The following is a 22808-nucleotide window of genomic DNA, read 5'->3' as shown; positions in this document are numbered from 1 at the left end:
GTTGCATCAAAGGTGAGCGTAAGGCTTAACGGTTAAGGGGCTGTCGGTGAGATACGGAGCACGCTACGCTCGTTAACCCCGGCAGTTGTTTTGCGGGACCCCTTTTTGACGACGAGGTCCTCTCTTTCTGCCGCCTCTTTAAAAGGAGCCTTTCAGCAGCCGGCTGACAAGTTTTGACATTAGAAAAAAAAAAAAAAAGGCTACTTCTGTCCCCCAACCCTCGGCACACAAAGTCCCCATGCCCCCTCCCATAGCCTCAGATGATCCCCGAAAGAATGCTTTAAAGCTTTCTTCCTTGCGGCCATCGGCTTGACGCGCCCGCCTCCCACTTTTGTGTCTTTTTTTTCCCTCTGCCGTCCCCTAGTGGAGTGTAGCGACAACCTCTTCACCCAGCGCACGGGAGTCATCGCCAGCGCCGACTTCCCCAACCCCTATCCGAAGAGCTCCAACTGCCTGTACAGGATACAGCTGGAGGAGGGCTTCGCCGTCACCCTGCACTTTGAGGAGAGTTTCGACGTGGAAGACCACCCAGAGGTTTCCTGTCCCTACGATTACCTGAAGGTAGGCTCTCCGTGCCTGCAACGCGAGCGCGCGCGATGAACCGGTGCCGTCCTAGCCCGGGAAGCGCGTGACTAACACCGAGCAGGGAAGGGGCGGGGCCATCTTTAGCAGCCGCGCCGGGTACCGCAGCGGGAATGGCGGGGGGGGGGGCAGCGTGACCGTCGCGCCGCGCGGGCCTAAAGATTTGCCCGGCGGCGTAGGCCCAGCGGCAGGAGGCAAGTCATGCACTGGATCCACTACTTGAGGGCCCACAGGGACCATCCCGGCCTTAGGAAATGATGGCATTAGCAGGCGGTCAGTGAGCGTGGGGCAATTTCGTTACAGCGCCAGGGCCCCCCGGTCCCAGCCTGCAGACGGTCCCCTGAGATCGCCATCTCTTTGCTTTACACCTCTGTTTATCCCTAAGGTCCTGAACTTTCATACCCATGCATGACCAGATTTTACTGAGTTTTACATCTATTTCTGAGGTCTGCTCCCCCCCCCCAGTCCCGGCAAATAATCTCCACCCTTAACGATGTGGTTTATTATTTACTGTTTTCCACCCAGAATTTGAGAGGCGTGACACCAGGTCACCCTCGAACACTTAAGCTTCAAAAGTGAGCGAAAGGTGAGTGTAAGGGGCACTGGGATAAGGGCTCGTCTTCAGTAAAAAAAAAAAATGAGAAACTTATTCCAAAGAAAAATACAAAATAGTTTCTTCCTGATTTTACTTTTAATAGAAGCGGGCCAAAAAATATTTAGGGGCAGATTTTAAAATCTGTGTGCGCGGGGTACATTTGTGCACGCTGCCTGGCGCGCACAAGTGTACACCCGATTTTATAACATGAGCGCCAAGGGCAGCTCCGATGGCTTTTCCTGTTCCCTCCAAGGCCTCGGAGGGAACTTTTCTTCCGCTCTCCCCCACCTTGTTTTACTTAGGCAGGCGTATCTTGTGCACGCCGGCCAGCTGCCGGCACGCCATCCCCCGGCACAGCCATTGTGCCGGAGGCCTCAGTCCCGCCCCCGGACCGCCCCCGGGTCAGCGTCATGCCCATGACCCCGCCCCCTTCCCGCCCCTTTTTCAAAGCCCCGGGACATACACGGGTCGCCGAGCCTATGCAAAATAGGCTCGGCGCGCGCAGGAGCAGGTTTTCGGGGTTACGCGCATAACCCTTTGAAAATCTACCCCTTAGGGAATAATGAGAGGCGCTTGGCGTATTATCAGGGATTTTGCCATCCTGATTGCCTCGATTCTTACCAGATAAACCGTTCCTGGGGCATTTTGTTATTTTTTTCTCTTGATTTCTTAGGTATAAACGATTGCGAGGAATCCCCTGGGCTGTGAAAAAATGTCACTCGTGGCTCGCTCACGTGACCCAGCCACGGCATAGGCCCTGTTGGCAGGTGCCACCTTCCGCTCGGGGTTGGATGGGGGGGAGGAGGGGGAGGGATGGAGGTGACTGGCGGGCCCTGCCTCGCTGCCACTCGCCTGATGGGGGTGGTGGTGTTTCTTTTCTGTCTCCTCTGTCAGATTAAAGCAGGGAGAAGGGAGCTGGGACCCTTCTGTGGCGAGAAGTCCCCGGGACGCATAGAAACAAGAAGTAACAGCGTGCAGATCGTCTTCCACAGCGATGACTCTGGCGAAAACAACGGCTGGAAATTAACTTACACCGCGGCAGGTAAAGAAAAACAAAAAAAAACTCTGTGGTGGTTCCCAGAATGCAACGCTCGCCTCACCCAGAAACCTTCCCGCGCGGCACTGAAGAACGTTCACCCACGCCGGGCACTTTTGTTTCCTCGTTTTCTTATTCTGTTGAGAATTGCAAACATCCACAAAGTCCTCATAGTCTTTTTTTTTATATAATGGAAGACACTGACGTGATGTCGTTTAACAGAGCCCCTCCCCGCGGTCCTGCTAATGGGATAGGGGGGTCGATATTCACAAGGATCTGGCAGATCGACCCAACATCTGGAACATTTTTCCTTACAGAATGGCTAAAGGTAGCCGTTTCCCCCACCATTTTCACTAATCTGCAGCCAGAACTCCTTAACATTTCTACGGCATCGTGATTAGGCGTACGCAGTGCTGTACAGATACATGTGAAAGAGACAGTCCCTGCTACATGCAGACGAGACAGATCATTTTCTAGGATCATTTCACTTTTTTTTTTACCGTGAAACACGTTCAGCTTGAGCAGGCCAGGAGCAGGAAGAGTCAGGGATTTTAGAATTTTAAAAGCAATCTCAAAGAGGTGGGTCTTACGGAGAGTAATTTTCTAACTGCGTGAGGCGGAGTAAAGCCTGCACATGCCATTTACACGCAGGCCTCACCCCGAATTTTGTAAGAGAACCCATGCACATAGGTTCAGTTTGAAAATTTGCACCTTGGTGGCCGAGTACATGGCACCAACTTACTCTTGCTGTATCAAGGGCATAGCTTATGTGGGTGAACTTCCGCGCAGACATTTTAAAATCGAAACGCTATGTGGGTACGTAAGTCCAGGCTCCACCCCAGGACACCTCTTGCCGGTTTTGCATGAAACTGAGTTACGCCCCCTGCTACGCCAGCTGAGCCCCAGGATATTCTTAGTAAGCCGTTTGCACAGATGAAACGAGGTTCTCTGCGTGCACTTACGGATTTTGAAAATCAAGCCGGAAGTGGGATTTGAATGTGGCTAGAGATGGAGGAAGATGCACCAACTCCAACAGGCCTGGAGTCTGGAATTAGCAGTGGAGGAATAAGGAGCACAGACAGGAGCAGCCTGGTGACCGCAGGTCATGGGGAGGGTCGGAGGAGCTGGTGAGAGAGAGGAAAAGCAGTTTTATCTGAGAAGGAGTTTGAACTGAATGTGAAAGCAGAGACAGCAAGTGAGAGATTATGGATGTGCAGAGTAAAGTCGTTTTTAAACAGTTACAGTGGAGCAGGAGTGAGGGGGTGCCTAGGCCCCCCCCCCCCACCCCTGCTTCCTGGGGCCTTCCTGACCCCAATCATCCCCCACTCATCCCCCGCTTTACCCCTGCCAAGATGCTGGGGCCTGGGCTTAAACAGCTGGACTGATCCAAGCCCACCTGAGGCCTCCCCAAACCACTCGACTCTCCCCCCCCCCCCCCCCCCCAAGGGGGTCAGGGGAGGCTCTAGACTTAAGCCGAGCCCAGCCAGGGCCTCCCCACCCCCAAGAAGTTAGCCAGGGCCAAGGACTTCCCTAGCGGCAGTGCTACCCCCTCCTTTGGGGCCTGGGCACCCACTCACTCCTGCTCCACTGTAACTCTTTAAAAAACGACTTCTGGCCCTGAAACCAGCACCAAAGTGATGTCAAAATGGCAGCGCCATTGTCTTGCACGACTCCACAAACCCAGAGGGGACCAGCCAGGCAGGCCCAGGCCCCCATGTCCTGGTAACGGGAGAGAGAGAGAGGTCGGAAGGGGACCGGGAGGGCCCTGGTGGGGCTTGGTTCAGCCCAGCTGGGTGGGTAGGTCCCGGCTCCATGCTGTGGGTGCACTTTTTTTTTTAGTTTTATTTTTCATTTTCTTGGCAAAGAGTTATGCGTTGTTTGCAAAAATGAAAAAAATATCTGAACACTTTCAGGGTTTTCAGTGGGGCTGCGCGTTTTGTTTAGGGTGGAACAAAACAACAAGTGGGTGATTTGGATTACACATTTTTATTACGAGCAAATACACATCCTGGCGAGGAGAGGCGTGACATGGTCCATGACGTGGTGGGAGGAGGATACGTGGCCGTTCAGCTGCAGGTCTGTGAGGTAGGAGATTGCAGTCGCCCAAGTGGGAGTCAATAAGGGTTTTGCTAGTGCATGTAGGAAGGAAAGGATAGTTTTTGATGATTCTATACAGAAATGATACATTTTTAGCAATACTCGGAATATGAGCAGAGAGAGAGAGAGGAGTCCAAGACATCCGCCAAGGTGGCTGGCCAAGGGGAAGAGAAGAGGACGATGTTATCCAGTGAAACAACAACAAAAAAAACCAACGAGGAAGAGGAGAAGCGAGTTTAGGAGGAGCTGTTAGTCCAGTCTTGGCCACGTTAAGATGGTGGTGGGACTTCCAGGCAGCTGTGTCAGAGAAACAAGCCGAGACCTGAGACTCCATTCTGAGTGAACTTTTAGGGGCACAGAGAGAGAGAGAGAGAGAGAGATAAAATGTTAGTCATCCACCTCTGAGGACAGATTTAGCTAGAGTTAGGGGAAATATTCAGCCACAGGCTACAGCTGAAACTTTGCTTAAATCTAGCGGGATGAGAAAATTGATCCCGTTAGATTTAAGCTCTTTTACTGTCAGCCCTGGAGAAAACCCTCCAGTCATTAAGAAGTGTCAAGTTGGGTCCAGACGCAAGGCCCATCGAGCCCAGCATCCTATCTCCAGTCCAGGTCACTTGGGGAAGTACTCAGCAAATCCAAAAGGGCGGATCCATTTCCTGTTGCTGACACCCAAATGTAAGAAGAGAGAAAAACCCAAGCCTGTTCGATTACTAATTATTAACCAACCTGTCTTCCAGCAACTTCTTAAAACTTTTTTCTAAATCCAGCTAGCCTTCACCACATCCTCTTGACAAGAAATTCCACAGCACAATTGTGTGTTGACCAAAAAAAAAATGCTTGCTTAAAATTTGTTGCAGACCCCCTGGCTCTATGCACTTTTCCCATTTTCCTTTCTCACCCCTCCCAGGGATGTCGTGTCCCGTCTTGCAGCCGCCAGCGAATGGGAAGATCGAGCCCTTGCAGCCCCAGTACACCTTCAAAGATCAAGCTCTGATCAGCTGCAATCCCGGATACAACGTCCTGAAGGTAGAGAAGGTTCCGCCGTCTGCCAGGTTGCGATTAAAAGGGTCACCCACGTGGCTCGGACGTGTGTTCCCGGGGGACCTCAAAGGTCCGAGCCCACTGGGAACGCTTTGTCCCGGCAGAAAATGAAGATGTTTTCCCCTGCTTGTGAGCCTCAAGCGCTTTACGGAAAACATAACGAACCTTTACTGGAAAGCCCTTGTGATTCTCGGAATCTTATTTTAGATAAGTCGGGAAGTTTACCTGACTGTGTAATGCATGCATGCTATTCCTTCTCTCTTCCCCTCCCCCCTCCCCTGGCAGGAGGGATGGGGAAGGAGGATCATGCCGGTGGGGGGGGGGGAGGGAATGGGGGAACGATGGCCCCCTCTCTCCCCCCCCCCCTCTCTGCCACCGTCCCCAAACACGTCCTTCCTACAGCAACTTGAGTGCACGAGTTCCTCCAGCCACATCCCGGAAGGTTCCCCGGCTTTGGTTCGTTTTCCGGTGCACGGTCTCCAATATTACAGCTGCTGAGCTCGGAGTACGGTGTCACTTTTTATTGGCATCGGGAGTGGGTGGTTCGATGCCCACAGAATTTGCAACCTCTTCCCTCCAGATCTGTAGTCAGTGGTTGCGCAGCGCAACTTTCAAAAACTGGGCAATATTTCTTTATTAACCGGAAATGTATTATCAAGTTCCCCACACGCACACACAAATACAGCACTGCCAGATTTAGCCACATGCTGCTGCTTCTTGCCTGTCAGAAATGCTACATTTAGTTTAACCCTTGTCTGAGGATATCTTACGTACAGGTGACTGTCAGAGCATTTAATGCCCGAGACTGGGCGGCCCTCTCAATAAACCTCCTAGGGTCTGTCCCCAGAAATGCAAAGAAAACCATCATTGGCTGTGCTGAGAGGTGACACGGCCTACTCAGGGTGGCTAATTCAATGTATAGAGTGCAGAATGGTCTCCCCCATTGTATTTTACTGCATTCTCCAGGAGGGCTTTCCAGAAAAATCGAAGGCCCAGCAGTCTGCCCCCCCACTTGTGGTAAATTCATCTAGCAAGGTGGCTAAAGCAGCAGCCTCCGCTGTGTCGGACCAGTGGCTCGGTCTCCGCTCTTGCAAGGACCAGAGCTGGATTTGCCAAAAATAAATAAATAAATAAATCACCTGAGCAGCACAAATGTGAAAAATCAGGTTTCTCACTCCATCACAGTCAGCAGGTACGGAGGAAGGGATCAATAGAGGAACCATGGCCCCTCCCTCCTCATGCAGAACCCCCCCCCCCCCCCCCCGCTGCAGGCTCAGCCGGCTCTCACCCGACTTACAAAGCACACAGCAGCACGAGAAGCATGAGAGAGAGCGGGAGGCTGTCCTGAGAGGTCACCAAGCCCTAATCCCAACCCCAACAGGGCAGGTTCATCACGCTGGCATTCTCTGACCTGTGCTCTCGCGTGTGCTTTTTTTAGGACAACCTTGAAATGGATTCTCTTCAGATTGAGTGCCAGAAGGACGGGACTTGGAGCGAGAAGATCCCCATGTGCAAAGGTAAGGACAGAGAAGGAGGCGCTTCCCTATTTGCCTTCTCATTTCTGAAACATTGTCAGAGGCAGCAGAACTGTGCAGCCCCCTCTCCCCAAGTGCGGAGGCTCCAGCCGTGCAAGCAGTGACTGTGGCTTCCGAGACCCCGCAGCCCCTGGGCTACCGTGCTTTGGCGCCTTCTGCTTAGACACTGGCGTCAGCCACAACAGACCCCACTGTAGCCTCCTTTTCGGGGGTCGTCCAGAATGCAGGGGCGCACCATCGCCCCCTGGGGGCCATTTTCTCCCAGCTCTCTCCTTTCTCACCCCAAACTAATCCACTCGCCTCGGGGTGCTGGGGGTCTTTGTGGCAGGGGGGGAGGCTTCAACCTCTCGGGGGGGCCCTAGGCTCACAGGGGTGGGGACCAACGCGCAATTTCTCGATCTCTTTGCTGTTTTTCTCTCTCAACTGTACTCACAATTGGGATGTCCTTGCTTTAGGGCACCTCTAACCTATCAATGAAGACCCTGGACACTCTTGGGGTGTTGCAAAATAAATTTATTGCAACCAAAAATACTTCAAATCCCATTAGCAACGAAAATTCTCCAATTAATCTTCTCGGCGGAAATCTCAGAAGTCCTGCGCAGCTGCGTCCGTGTCCCCTTAGGTGGTAGGCACTAGACCAAACCCCCAACCCTGCTAGCGGCAGAGCGAGGGCTCCTAATGGGGACCTCGGGGCTCCGATTTTGCTTTCTCTTAGGTTACTCTTGGACTTCTGGGTCAGAAAGTCCCAAAATACAAAAATCTAAATCTTTTGTATTGATTTTTATTTTATCTATACCAAGCATATTCCACATCTCCAAATCTTAGGTCAAAGTGGATTACAGTTTAAAACATTCACAATTAAGCACACATAGTGCAAGTAAAATAAGAGGAAGTAATTAAAAACATACAGAAACATAGGTTCTTTTAGCTTTAAGGGCATTATAACTGTCCGCTTTCAGGGAAAAGCTGCTTTTTTGAAAAATAAGGTCTTGATTCTTTTCCTGATTTCCTTAATATCCCTTATTTCTTGTATCTCAGTTGGTAAACTGTTCCATAACATGGGAGCAGCATAAGCGTACATTTGGTCACTAGTGGACTTCAGCTTTGCAGTATGCAAAGAGAGAACTGATAATAAGTTTGGTTTTTTTTCCAGCAGGGCGCAATGCTCTCCCTGGTACATATGGAGAAAGAGAGTGTTTGCAAGTATACCCTTCTGGGGCCGATATTCAGCCGTGAAGTGGCTAGTTAAACTAGCCAGACACACCTATCTGGCTAACTTAATCGTGATATGCAGCACCTCCTAATATACCCAGCTATCCGAAAGTTAGCCGGATAAGTATATCTGGATGACTTTACGACAAGCCCCATGGTGCAACCAGAGTCAGCCGCGTAACAAGCCTCCGGCCTGACCCCAATTTATGCGACTACATTCTATCCACAGAGCTCATTAAGCGGCTAGATTATAGTCTCATAATGAGTCAATGAATATATCGCTGTTTTGCCATTTAGACGTATAACTTTCCAGTTGAACGGCTTTTAAATATCAACCTCTTGGCTTCTGAGTTCAAAAGCTTATGGGCTGTTACCAGTAGCTTAAAACTGGCCCTCCGTCTAACTGGAAGCCAATGCGGAGGATTATTCAAAGGACCGGTGGCTTACAGAGAGATTTCGGCCCTTTTATAAAAGAACAGCTTACTAACAGAACCTGCCTGCAGCCGAGCAGTGACCCTCCGCAAGGTGCCCGCTTCCAACCTTCGGTGATCCCTTTCATCGATTCCTTGGAAGATGATTGAATCTCTGTGTCCTCTGGGCCCCTGTCCCACCCGATGCAGCCCGTGTGGCGAAACCTTGGCCCGTGTCGGGGGAGGGGGACTGAACCTTCACTCTAAGCATCCTTGAATAAAAGGTGGAAATGTTTGCCTTAAACAATTCCTCCGTGATCCTTCAGCGCCGTACCATTTTTATTTGTGGTTGATCACCACTAACGTACACCCGCTCATCCTCTCCACTTCCTATTGGCTGGATTTGGTTTTACAACATGGAAGCTTTCTCTTAATAAAGCCCACCCGAAATAAAAAAAAAAAAAAAAAAAAAAGATCAGACATTCTGTCGCTGTCCACCTTATCCTTCCATCTTTCATGAATAAGCAATATATGTAATGTTTGTCCGGTGCTGTGCGTCACATCGGTAATGAGCTGACAAATGTTTATAGCGGATATATGTGATATTAACTCCATAGTATACAGATATGGCAGCTGAGATTCAATGCCAAGAAGTGCAAAGTCATGCATATGGGGAGTGGAAATCCGAATGAACTGTATTCGATGGGGGGGAAAGGCTGATGTGCACGGAGCAGGAGAGGGACCTTGGGGTGATAGTGTCTAATGATCTGAAGTCGGCGAAACAATGTGACAAGGCGATAGCTAAAGCCAGAAGAATGCTGGGCTGCATAGAGAGAGGAATATCGAGTAAGAAAAGGGAAGTGATTATTCCCTTGTACAGGTCCTTGGTGAGGCCTCACCTGGAGTACTGTGTTCAGTTCTGGAGACCGTATCTTCAAAAAGACAAAGACAAGATGGAAGCGGTACAGAGAAGGGCGACCAGGAAGGTGGAGGATCTTCATCGGATGACGTACGAGGAGAGATTGAAGAATCTAAATATGTACACCCTGGAGGAAAGGAGGAGCAGAGGTGATATGATACAGACTTTCAGATACTTGAAAGGTGTTAATGATCCAAAGACAACGACAAACCTTTTCCGTAGGAAAAAAATCAGCAGAACCAGGGGTCACGATTTGAAGCTCCAGGGAGGAAGATTCAGAACCAATGTCAGGAAGTATTTCTTCACGGCGAGGGTGGTGGATGCCTGGAATGCCCTTCCGGAGGATGTGGTGAAGACCAGAACTGTGAAGGACTTCAAAGGGGCGTGGGATAAACACTGTGGATCCATAAAGTCAAGAGGCCGCCAATGAAGAGTGGGTGACTCGCCAGAATGATGGCTACTGCCTGGAGACAATACCCTTATTAAATAAACATACACATGCTTACTGTGACTCCAACATCGCTCTAAGCTTCAACAGCAAGAGGAAATGTGGAAAAAAGGATTCACACTCACAAAGAGGGGAGTAGCTGGCTTGTTACGGCGGTTACTACCCCAAATCAAATAAGCCTGATACTTCACTTTCAATGCATATACAGCATAGTTCTCTGCTTCAACGGCAGGGGAGAAGAAAAACTGATACTTCACACATCCAGCAGAGCTCTCTGCTTCAACGGCAGGGAAGAAGAAAAGAGGGTTCGCACTCAAAAAGCGGGGAGTAGCTGGCTTGTTACGGCGGTTACTACCCCAAACCAAATGTGCCTGATACTTCACTTTCGATGCATATCCAGCATGGCTCTCTGCTTCAACAGCATGGGAGAAGACTGATACTTCACGCATATCCAGCATAGCTCTCTGCTTCAACGGCAGGGGAGAAAAAAAGAAAACTGATACTTCACGCATATCCAGCATAGCTCCCATCTTCAACGGCAGGGGAGAAGAAAAACAACCAATAAGGGCTGTATAACATAGTCTGGGTAAAACAAATAAGCATGGGTGTAGCTTGCTTATTGGCAGGGGAGAAGCTTGCTTATTGGCAGGGGAGAAGAAAAACAACCGATAAGGGCTGTATAACATAGTCTGGGTAAAACAAATAAGCATGGGTGTAGCTTGCTTATTGCGGTGGTTACTACCCCTACTACCCCTAACTAATCAAGCTAGATATTTCACTTGGATGCAGCTCCATCACTGCTCTCTACATTAAAGGTGGGGGTGGAAGGGAAATAGAACCAAGAGCTAAGAGAAACAGATAAGTATGAGAAAAAAATGTGTGAAGCCTGCTGGGCAGACTGGATGGGCCATTTGGTCGTCTTCTGCCGTCATTTCTATGTTTCTATGTTTCTATACAGGGCGGAAGTATCATCCACATGGATGGTAAAATCACCCATAATTATCAATCATTTATATTGCAGATGTAAGGAGGCTAAATACTCTGTCATTTTTATAATATCGGTCATCACCACCACGCCCGGTGGCAAATTACCCAGTTAAAAACTCTTATAACCAGTGCTTCTACTGATGAAATAAATGTAAGATCTAAGCGCTGTGCTGCTGCTGAGCACCGGTGTATGATAAGAACAGCACCGCCGTGCCCTCGAGTACGAGCCTGCTCTATATCACCCAAATCTGAAAAGGCCCGCGCGCATAAAAATCAAGGGGTTAGGCGCGTGGCCGGGTCTTGAACGCGCCCTGTGCATTTTTAAAACAGCTCCAGGCACGTGCACAAGTGCTGGGCCTGCTGGAAGGGGCAGGGCAGGAGGTGGACCGGGACAGCGCAATTAGACGCTGTCCCGGGGAAGTGCGCGCCGGCAGCTGGCCGGCGCCTGCAGATTACTTCTGCTCCAAAGGAGCAACAAGTACAAAAATAAAAAAAAAATAAAAAAAAACAGTGATAGGAAGTTTATGGGTCGGGGAGGAGAGGGAAAGAGGGAGGAAGGGATAGGGTTAGGGGAAAGGAAGTTCCCTCCAGTCTGGACTGGAAGGGAACTGGGGAAGCCCTACTCATGTCGCCGCGTGTATTTTTCTAAAATTCTCCCCTCCCACCCCTGCGCGCGCGGATCAGGCCACCTGCCCGCACATGCACGGGTGGACATGAAAATCCGTCTGCGCGTGGGAAACGTATTTTATAACATGCTTGTGCCGACGCACGCGTGTTATAAAATCGGCGCATCCATGTGAGCACGCGCACCTTGTAAAATCGACCCCTTTGTGAATATTCTGGGGGACACAGTTTGTTGAGCAGCACCTTATTGTATGCATAATGCCATGACTCTGTGATGAGAAATAAGTCCCGTTGTTGGATAATGTCACAAATATACTGCTCCTTATTTCTAGCAGATCTAGCATTTGTCCTATCTGTATCTGTTGAAATTGAGCAACGTGGCAATCGCGTTCAGTAAGTCTGTTTTCTCTCCTTCTCACTGGCCAGGAAGTGGTGACAAAAGTTCCTCCCAAAAAGAAAACAGGAACAAAATTCTGCTCAGAACCTTAACTCACTTTTGTACTGGCAAGATGCTGATGTCCTTCCTTAGTATGGCAGGCAGGGGATCACAGTTTCTTATTCTGACCTCCTCAGGCAGAGGGGAAATCCTTTTGAGGCAGGACCAGGCTCCACACAAAATTCTTCCAAAAACAAGATTCTCACAAAAAAAAAAAATCTCTTCCACTCCACGCCCAGAGAGCATGGGTTGCAGGGCCAGGAATATGCCTCATCCAGTGGTATCAGTCTGTGGGGCCTAAAAATGGGGAATCGCTCTGAGAAATTCTCCTTCTTCTCCAAACCCCTAACAAAAACAGTACACAACACTTCTCCTTTTTCTCTGCCTGCTTGTATGCAAGGTGCTGACCCATCCAGGAATCCCTACAGCAGGAGCCTGAAAGAGATGGGGGCTGCAAACGCCTGTCTCCTGTTTATTTATTTATTTTGAAAAGATTTGTCGGTCGCCATTCCAAAGATCATGGCAATTTACAGATAAAAACAAAACATAAAACAAACACAATCATAATATAATAGTTTAAAATAACATGAATCACATCACAATAGGAGTAATTTAAAATAATCAATATCATTATCTCATAAAACAATTCAGAAACATAAAAATTAAATAAGATCCTAGTCTAAGCTTAAGATAGGGACATCAGGGTTCCTACACAACTAAGCCTTAGAACTGTGTTATCTGCTCTCTCTGATTGTACAAAACTGGGCATGTACTAGCCGCTAGTTATAACTTTCTTTGCCCAATAGGTAGGTAGGTGCCTTCTTCAACAGGTTTTACAAGAGTGTACATTCAAAACATCGTAACCTTAAACTCACGGTACAGTTTATGGAGCGTTCCTGAAACCTAACTCTTTTAATCTGCCACTGTAAGACGTTGCATTTTGGTGTGGACTATCTGCGCTGGGATGGGACTGCATGCCAGCAATGGAGTGGATATCCCAATAATATAGTGAACGAGCTAGGGCTGATGTTCTGCAGCCAAACCACCCCACGCAGCAGCAGATCAGGGCTGCCGGCAGCGCAGATCTTGAAACTTACAAAATTAAAATCTCCCCAGAAAGACATTTGCCCTTGGTATAAGTTTAGTGCCAGCACGATGATAAGATCTTAAACATTGTTCATGATTAAGGTGCATCTACCGGGCTGCTCCAGTATAATCAGTCGCAGAACAGTGTGCACCACTTAAGGTGAAAACCAGTGTCTATCCAGCCTATCTGTAGTACAAGGACATCACCACCACCACTCTACTGTGGTACATTATGTCTGTAATATTAACATCATGAAAAGAATGCCAAAAGTACTACCAGTACATAATATAGACGCTTGTTATTAATGTTGACCAGTCATGCATATGGGGAGTGCAAAGTCATGCATATGGGGAGTGGAAATCCGAATGAACTGTATTCGATGGGGGGGGGAAAGGCTGATGTGCACGGAGCAGGAGAGGGACCTTGGGGTGATAGTGTCTAATGATATGAAGTCTGCGAAACAATGTGACAAGGCGATAGCAAAAGCCAGAAGAATGCTGGGCTGCATAGAGAGAGGAATATCGAGTAAGAAAAGGGAAGTGATTATTCCCTTGTACAGGTCCTTGGTGAGGCCTCACCTGGAGTACTGTGTTCAGTTCTGGAGACCGTATCTACAAAAAGACAAAGACAAGATGGAAGCGGTACAGAGAAGGGCGACCAAGAAGGTGGAGGATCTTCATCGGATGACGTACGAGGAGAGATTGAAGAATCTAAATATGTACTCCCTGGAGGAAAGGAGGAGCAGGGGTGATATGATACAGACTTTCAGATACTTGAAAAACTTTAATGATCCAAAGACAACGACAAACCTTTTCAGACGGAAAAAAATCAGCAGAACCAGAGGTCACGAGCTGAGGCTCCAGGGAGGAAGACTAAGAACCAATGTCAGGAAGTATTTCTTCACAGAAAGGGTGGTGGATGCCTGGAATGCCCTTCCGGAGGAAGTGGTGAAGTCTAAAACTGTGAAAGACTTCAAAGGGGCGTGGGATAAACACTGTGGAGCCATCAAGTCTAGTGGGTGTAAATAAAGAGGAGGCAGCAAAACACTGCACGGAGCGGCAGTAGCCACAGAGGCATTCACGGAGCGGGATGCCAGTGGTTTGTGTTCCACCTTCACGGAGCGGAAGGTTGGAGGGCTGCCATCTCCAAAAAAAACAAAAAACAAAAAAACAAAAACAAAAAAAAAACAAAAAACAAACAAACAAAACAGAGGTGGGTAAGAGTATGGGGCAGGGGTGTGGCCGTTTGTTGCGGCAGTTGCTACCCCTGATTGAGCTGGATGTTCATTGGGATGCGGATACGGCACTGCTCTCTGCATTGGTGGAGGGGTGGAAAGGAATTGGGGCCGGAGGGTGCTGGAAGCCAATAGTGACGGGGGAGGGGGAGAAAAAAGGGGGGGGAAGATTAAAAAAAAAAAATGGATAAACTGCGTAGCTTGCTGGGCAGACTGGATGGGCCGTTTGGTCTTCTTCTGCCGTCATTTCTATGTTTCTATATTTCTATAATAGGCTTCATCGTACAAACCAAATTGCTAGATGATTGACCTTATTTTTAATCATCGGTCAGATCCCTGGGGTGTGTTGATAACTCACGGCTTCTAAGCCTAATACCATCAGCGATGTTTATAAGATAAGCCACAAAAATTGCATATAATAGAGACACTGCACATTGCAAATGAAAAAATCTTTAAAAATTTCTCCATGATTTTGGATTTGACCAATGATTAAAAATAAGGCCAATCATCTAGCAATTTGGTTTGTACGATGAAGCCTATTATGACTGGTCAACATTAATAACAAGCGTCTATATTATGTACTGGTAGTACTTTTGGCATTCTTTCCATGATATTTGCACTCTGCCACAGTACCTAGATCGATTATTATTGGGATTCACGTGATTGAGTGTTGTAATATTAACATACCAGGCTTCAGCAGATAAGGACCATTTGGGCCCGCCCAGTCTGCCAAGTTTGCCCCTGCCTACAGTAGAGTAGCCATGGAGATCTCCCTGCTGTCAGCTGGACAAGCTTGAGCACCCACAGGAGATCGCTCCTTATCCAAGTGAGTTTTGCAGTCTCCCCCTCTTTGATTCTCTCAAAGAGGGGGAAGACTTTTTGTTGCCATAGCTGACCCCCTTAAGAAACCAAGAATTTGGGGCCCAGCTGACCCAGCAGCCGGGCCCCCAAATTCTTTTACCCAACCTGTCCCCACCCATGCTCTTGCAGCTGTAAGGACTGTCTGCCTGGTAATGAGAATGTAATCATTAGGCACGTACCCTAATGTTACTACCACTTCTTTCTTTAGATGGTAGTGGACCCTCACAGCCCTGCACAGATACACATAAGAGGCAGCCCCTGCTCCGTACCTATAGTAGGAAGGATCTCTAAAGACTGCTTTGCGGACACTAAGTTACATGAAATAACTTGGTCTTCGTCTGGAAAGAAAGCGACACCTCACCGTTCCCACCCAGATCAGTGCATCCCCTGCCAACTCTCACATCTCAGTGTGCAGAGATCCTCTCACCAAGGGGAGGACTACTCTCCCCGCCACTGTGGGAAGCCTGCTTCTTCACACATGCTTCATTCCCAAGTATTTATTTAGTGACTTATTATTTGGGTTATTGCCTGCCTTTTTTTGAATGAATCCAAATAATACATTAATAAATAACAATGATGCATGGGTTATGGGGCAGATTTGAGGGGGATTTCACATCTCTAGGGTAAATCTGGGGCCAGAGCTGGATGGCATCAGCGCAGCTCAATCTGCTCAGGACCTCACATAGTGGTCACCGTTGAACTGCTGAGATAAGGAGGCATCTGTCTTCTCCCTTCGTGAAATCACACCGGAACCCGAGAATATTCTGAAGAGCCGGGCACGATTTCTTTTCATCTGAGTGGATTAGTTGGGATTTTACAGGCCCAGTCTTTTTCCGGGGCACGGTTCGCCCACGTTAACAGCTTGTCCATCTGCAGGTGCAATGACAAGAGATATTGACAGCAGGCCCTGCCCCAGACCCTAACCACCCCAGCCATGCCAGAATGTTAGAATGTCAATGGCCACTCTGTCGCTTCAGATTCAAATAACTTTATTGGCACGGCAATTTTACCTATGTTGCTTGCTGGCTTTGTATAATAACTATAGGTTAGGCACTGTAAGAAAAAAAGTCAAAGCTGCTTCGCTTATGCTAAACCAGCTCTAAGACTTTACCAAATAATCTGAATAGCCTCTCGCTAGCCCTGTAACGTTTACTGTAATCTTTTTGCCCGTCCTCCCTGTAACTCTTGTTAACGTGATCATACAAGCCAGCGGCTTTCAAACTGGACTCTGCAGAGAGAGCTGTGGGGTGATTTGATGGACTTCAATTGTAGCAAATTGAACGGCAACTTTTTTTTTTGTTTTTTAAAGCTATTTTATTATTATTTTTTGGGGGGGGGGGAGGTGGGAGGAGAGTCCAAATATTACAGAGAAGGAAATAGGGCATGGTGGGGGGGGGGGGGGGGGGGCCACGATCTGAAAGGCTTGAGAAACATGGATGTAAGTCCTTCCGTTTCATTTACCTGCTTGCTCCTATCACTCCAGGAGAGAGGAGGTGCCAGCATCTAGGGCCATGCTGGCACCTTGGACTGAGAAATGTTTTGTTGGGCAAAATTAAAAAAAAAAAAATTGGGCAAAATTAAAAAATTTTTAAAATTTTTTTTAAAAAGCAGCTAAATATATCTATTTCTAACATGTATAAATAAACATTTCAATTGTAATCGAAGAATTTGCTAACAAAAAAGCTCGTAAAGCCTTCTTAAGTAAAAATTATTTGGGAAATTTAGAAAACGATTTCTCTTATTAAGCATCACATCGGAACCTTACGTAGGGGCCTACTTTTCTTAGCTAGTACGGGCCTAATTCCTGCTCTCTCCGGCCCTGGCTCCTATGTACTCACCCCGCCCCCCCCCCCCTTGTGTCGGCCTTTGGGAGAACAGGGTGCAGCCAATCCGAGAGCCACCACTCTTTGGCAACAAGCAGGAGGAGCACGCGACTGCTGGTCCTCGCTGAGAGAAAATGCCTGTAAACTGATTTGCATAGCTGGGGAGGCTGAAGCAAGACCAGACACGCATGGAACCCGCTAGGGGCGTTTCCCAGCTTCCAGAGTCGGAGGATGGGCCAGGAACCCAGCCCAGAGCTTTCGGTTTGGAAGGCAATAAATATTGAGTAGTTTTAGGTCATTTGACTGGCCCCAATGCTCTATTTTGTGTCTGAGGTGGTGGATTTTCTGCATGAACTTCCTCTGCATGACTACTAATCCTGCTCTCTCTCTCTTTCTCTTTCTTTCTCCCTCTCTCGATCTTGCTCTTCCTATCTCTGCCTTTGCTTTTTTTTTTTGTTTTGTCTCCCCCCACCTTCCCCTTCCTGCCTCCGCTACGCTACAGTGAAAGAAAACAGGATAAGCAGAAGATCGCTAGCAGGCCAAGGGACGGAATGACCCGTGGGCTGTAACCCTGCAGAAGAGAAGCTTAAACAGATCGGGACGTTTAGGCCCACAGGAGGACCCTCGATCTGTGCAGGATGCTATGAAAAGTTTCACTAATGTTCCAGTACTGTAGATTCTGCACTGCATTCTGTCACACATCCTGCCTCATTCACAAGTCAGACTGAATTTCAGACAAGGGAAAACAAAACAAAACCCCAACTTCACTCCAATGCGATGGCACTGCCAAACTCCCCATCTGGTCTGTGAAGATGAGCCGGGATATCCCTTGCAGTGCCATGAGCCCTTGCCCATGTTCTGTATTCATGGCAGGGACTCTTAAGCACTGCATGGAAGCGAGGCCCACTGCAGCTTCCGAACTGGTAACTTGCACGGGGGGGGGGGGGGGGGGGGTCATTATTTGAGCCCAGGTATTCCCACACAGTAGTGTAATTATCAAAATAGATTGTGCTGTGGTAAAAAAAAAAAAAAAAGAAATCCTATACTGTTTATTCATAAGGCAATAAAACACACCACTGAGTTCAGTTTTGCTTTTGCAAGAAGTATTCTTCCTCCTTTGGTGCAACCAACACGAATGAAACGGAAAATCACACAAAGGGAGGCGAAGTCCATCTGGTGAACAGCTGGCCCTGCCTTGCCTTGTTCAAAATATTAGCTTTTAAGGGCAGATTTTTAATCGTCCCCCCTCTAGTGGTACAAGGTAAGAACTGCAGCTCGGGAAAAGTAGTGCTTCTGTTGCTTGGCCTTGGAAGGGCCTTCCTTTCAGTCCATTAGAGAGCTGTTGCCTTTTGCACTAGAAGTGACTGATGCATTTCCTCAAAAAAACCGGAAGGTCTACCTGATTCTACGGTACAAGCAAAGCAAGATGAGTTTCCCCAGGAAACTCAAACATGATCACATCCCTGCTTCTTGTAGTTAGAGTGACTAAGAAGGTCCAGAGTGAAACTTGACAAATTGGTCGCATAATCATAGTGGTATGAGAAATCACTGTCACAGAATCTACCCTGCAGCGGAAACATGCTCTCTCTCTTTACACATCCATGGTCTGTAAAAGCAGAGCACGCTGTTGCTGATCTGGACACAAGTCATGATAAATGAGATTCTGCACGGTTCACTTTTCTAACCGCTCGAATGACACGAAGGGCCCCCTTGGTGTCACGCTTGCACCATCAGGACTTTGGGTCTTCGGCAGCTGCTAACCTTCTTGTACTGTGACCTGAGCACAACACAGCCCCTGCGACAGACGGGGGCTTTGCCTGTACTGTGCCCAGAAATATGAGACTGACATGCCACCAGTCCCATATTGCTTAATATTCCAATAGTGAAAGTTTTTGTTCTTCTGTCATATGATAGGAAAGAGCAGCGTTTATTTTGTTAAAGTCTTTCCTTGGTGGGTCAAAGGCTGATCAGCTTACCCCAGGAATGTACATCCCAATGTCTCCTAGCTCTGAAATCATAGTCTCTTAACAAGAAAGCATATTGAGCCTTATTCGATAAAGATATTTTGCATAGGCACAGAATGGACCAAAATGCTTTCTGAACAAGGTCCATTGTATCCAAACTGCTGGTGGCAAATACTTACATAAGAACATGCCATACTTGGTCAGACCAAGGGTCCATCAAGCGCAGCATCCTGTTTCCAGCAGTGGCCAAACCAAGTCACAAGTATCTGGCAAGTACCCAGACATTAAATAGATCTCAAGCTTCTATTGCTTATTAATTAATAGCAGTTTATGGATTTTTTCTCTAGGAACTTATCAAAACTTTTTTAAACCCAGTTACACTAATTGCTGTAACCGCATCCCCCGGCAATGAAAACCAGAGCTTAACTATGCGCTGAGGTAAAAATAATGTTCTTCTATTTGTTTTAAATGAGCTACTTGCTAACTTCATGGAGTGCCCCCTAGTCCTTCTATTATGTGCGAGAGTAAATAATCAATTTACATTAACTTGTTCAAGTCCTTTCATGATTTTGTAGACTTCTATCATATCCCCCCTCGGCCATCTCTTCTCCAAACTGAACAGCCCTAACCTCTTCAGCCTTTCCTCATAAGGGAGTCATTCCATGCCCCTTATCATTTTGGTCGCCCTTCTCTGCACTTTCTCCAGTGCAACTATATCTTTTTTGAGATGCAGAGTCCAGAAGTGCATACAGTATTGAAGGTGTGGTCTCACCGTGGAGGGATACAGAGGCATTATGACATTTTCCTTTTTCTTCGCCATTCCCTTCCTAATTATTCCTAATATTCTGTTTGCTTTTTTGAAAACCTCAGCACACTGAGCCGATGATTTCAATGTATGATCCATTGTGACACCTAGATCTCTTTCCTGGGTGGTAGCTCCTAAGCTAGAACCTAACATTGTTAACTAAGCAAGAGTTACTTTTCCCTATATGCACACTTTGCACTTGTCCACATTAAATTTCATCTGCCATTTGGAAGCCCAATTTTCCAGTCTCACAAGGTCCTCCTGCAATTTATCACAATCCGTTTGCGATTTAACTACTTTGCATAATTTTGTGTCATCTGCAAATTTGATCACCTCACTTATCATACCCCTTTCCAAATCATTTATAAATATATTAAAAAGCACTGGTCCAAGTACAAATCCCTGAGGCACTCCACTGTTTACCTTTTTCCACCGATAAAACAGACCATTTAATCCTACGTTCTGTTTCCTGTCTTTTAACTGGTTTGTAATCCTCAAAAGGACATCCCCTCCTATCCCATGACTTTTTTGTTTTCTTAGAAGCCTCTCATGCGGGACTTTGTCAAACGCCTTCTGAAAATCCAAATACACTACATCTACTGGTTCACCTTTATCCACATTTATTCACGCATTCAAAAAAATGTAGGGATTTGTGAGACAAGACTTCCCTTGGTTAAATCCGTGCTGGCTGTGTCCCATTAAACCATGTCTATCTAAATGTTTTGTGATTTTGATCTTTAGAAAAGTTTCCACCATTTTTCCCAGCACTGAAGTCAGGCTCATTGGTCTGTAGTTTCCTGGATCACCCCTGGATCCCTTTTTAAATATTGGGGTTACATTGGTCGCTTTTCAGTCTTCAGGAACAACGGATGATTTTAATGATAGGTTACAAATTAATTGTAATAGGTCTGAACTTTCATTTTTTAGTTCTTTCAGAACCCTGGAGTGTATACTATCCAGTCCAGGGGATTTACAAATCTTCAGTTTGTCAATCTGGCCGACTTCCAGCTTCACCGTGATTTGTTTCAGTCCATCTGAATCATCACCCTTGAAAACCTTCTCCGGAACTGGGTATCTCCCCAAGATCCTCTTCAGTAAACACAGAAGCAAAGAATTTGTTTAATCTTCCTGTGATGGCCTTATCTTCCCGAAGTGCCCCTTTAACCCCTCGATCATCTAACGGTACAACAGAGTTCCTCACAAGCCTTCTGCTTTGAATATATTTTAAAAACATTTCTGTATACAGGTTGAGGAATGGTGGCAGGCTCCTGAATGAATCAATCTCTACATTTGCAGAAGTGTCTCAGCAGCAGCCATCAGTCAGGGTCTCCTGATACAGTGCAGTATGTTTGTAAGGGCGGGCGCCCACCACCCCCATGTTCCCTGGAACTGAATTAAAACATAAGAACATAAGAAAATGCCATACTGGTCAGACCAAGGGTCCATCAAGCCCAGCATCCTGTTTCCAACAGTGGCCAATCCAGGCCATAAGAACCTGGCAAGTACCCAAAAACTAAGTCTATTCCATGTAACCATTACTAATGGCAGTGGCTATTCTCTAAGTGAACTTAATAGCAGGTAATGGACTTCTCCTCCAAGAACTTATCCAATCCTTTTTTAAACACAGCTATACTAACTGCACTAACCACATTCTCTGGCAACAAATTCCAGAGTTTAATTGTGCGTTGAGTAAAAAAGAACTTTCTCCGATTAGTTTTAAATGTGCCCCATGCTAACTTCATGGAGTGCCCCCTAGTCTTTCTACTATCCGAAAGAGTAAATAACCGATTCACATCTACCCGTTCTAGACCTCTCATGATTTTAAACACCTCTATCATATCCCCCCTCAGTCGTCTCTTCTCCAAGCTGAAAAGTCCTAACCTCTTTAGTCTTTCCTCATAGGGGAGTTGTTCTATTCCCCTTATCATTTTGGTAGCCCTTCTCTGTACCTTCTCCATTGCAATTATATTTTTTGAGATGCGGTGACCAGAAGTATTCAAGGTGCGGTCTCACCATGGAGCGATACAGAGGCATTATGACATTTTTCGTTTTATTCACCATTCCTTTTCTAATAATTCCCAACATTCTGTTTGCTTTTTTGACTGCCGCAGCACACTGCACCGACGATTTCAATGTGTTATCCACTATGACACCTAGATCTCTTTCTTGGGTTGTAGCACCTAATATGGAACCCAACATTGTGTAATGATAGCATGGGTTATTTTTCCCTATATGCATCACCTTGCACTTATCCACATTAAATTTCATCTGCCATTTGGATGCCCAATTTTCCAGTCTCACAAGGTCTTCCTGCAATTTATCACAATCTGCTTGTGATTTAACTACCCTGAACAATTTTGTGTCATCTGCAAATTTGATTATCTCACTCGTCGTATTTCTTTCCAGATCATTTATAAATATATTGAACAGTAAGGGTCCCAATACAGATCCCTGAGGCACTCCACTGTCCACTCCCTTCCACTGAGAAAATTGCCCATTTAATCCTACTCTCTGTTTTCTGTCTTTTAGCCAGTTTGCAATCCACGAAAGGACATTGCCACCTATCCCATGACTTTTTACTTTTCCTAGAAGCCTCTCATGAGGAACTTTGTCAAACGCCTTCTGAAAATCCAAGTATACTATATCTACCGGTTCACCTTTATCCACATGTTTATTAACTCCTTCAAAAAAGTGAAGCAGATTTGTGAGACAAGACTTGCCCTGGGTAAAGCCATGCTGACTTTGTTCCATTAAACCATGTCTTTCTATATGTTCTGTGATTTTGATGTTTAGAACACTTTCCACTATTTTTCCTGGCAATGAAGTCAGGCTAACCAGTCTGTAGTTTCCCGGATCGCCCCTGGAGCCCTTTTTAAATATTGGGGTTACATTTGCTATCCTCCAGTCTTCAGGTAAAATGGATGATTTTAATGATAAGTTACAAATTTTTACTAATAGGTCTGAAATTTCATTTTTTAGTTCCTTCAGAACTCTGGGGTGTATACCATCCGGTCCAGGTGATTTACTACTCTTCAGTTTGTCAATCAGGCCTACCACATCTTCTAGGTTCACCGTGATTTGATTCAGTCCATCTGAATCATTACCCATG

The 22808-nt window shown here is 46.9% G+C and overlaps 1 protein-coding gene across 5 annotated transcripts in view; it reads left to right on the top strand.

The window, feature by feature from the left end:
- MASP1 (mannan binding lectin serine peptidase 1) overlaps positions 1-22808 on the top strand; it is a 139374-nt gene that overhangs the window by 42406 nt on the left and 74160 nt on the right. For 4 of the 5 annotated variants that reach the window (XM_029615771.1, XM_029615772.1, XM_029615770.1 and 1 more), the window contains exons 5-8: positions 365-561; positions 2072-2219; positions 5221-5339; positions 6793-6871. In XM_029615771.1, the coding sequence (XP_029471631.1) occupies positions 365-561; positions 2072-2219; positions 5221-5339; positions 6793-6871 (543 nt within the window). Of the gene's footprint in view, positions 1-364; positions 562-2071; positions 2220-5220; positions 5340-6792; positions 6872-17432; positions 17884-22808 lie in introns of those variants that run through there. The other variant, XM_029615774.1, reaches the window with a different exon arrangement.

This window comes from Rhinatrema bivittatum, chromosome 9 (genome assembly GCF_901001135.1).
Source record: "Rhinatrema bivittatum chromosome 9, aRhiBiv1.1, whole genome shotgun sequence".
In the NCBI taxonomy this organism is placed as follows: Eukaryota; Metazoa; Chordata; class Amphibia; order Gymnophiona; family Rhinatrematidae; genus Rhinatrema; species Rhinatrema bivittatum.
This window is presented reverse-complemented; position numbering and strand designations above follow the sequence as displayed.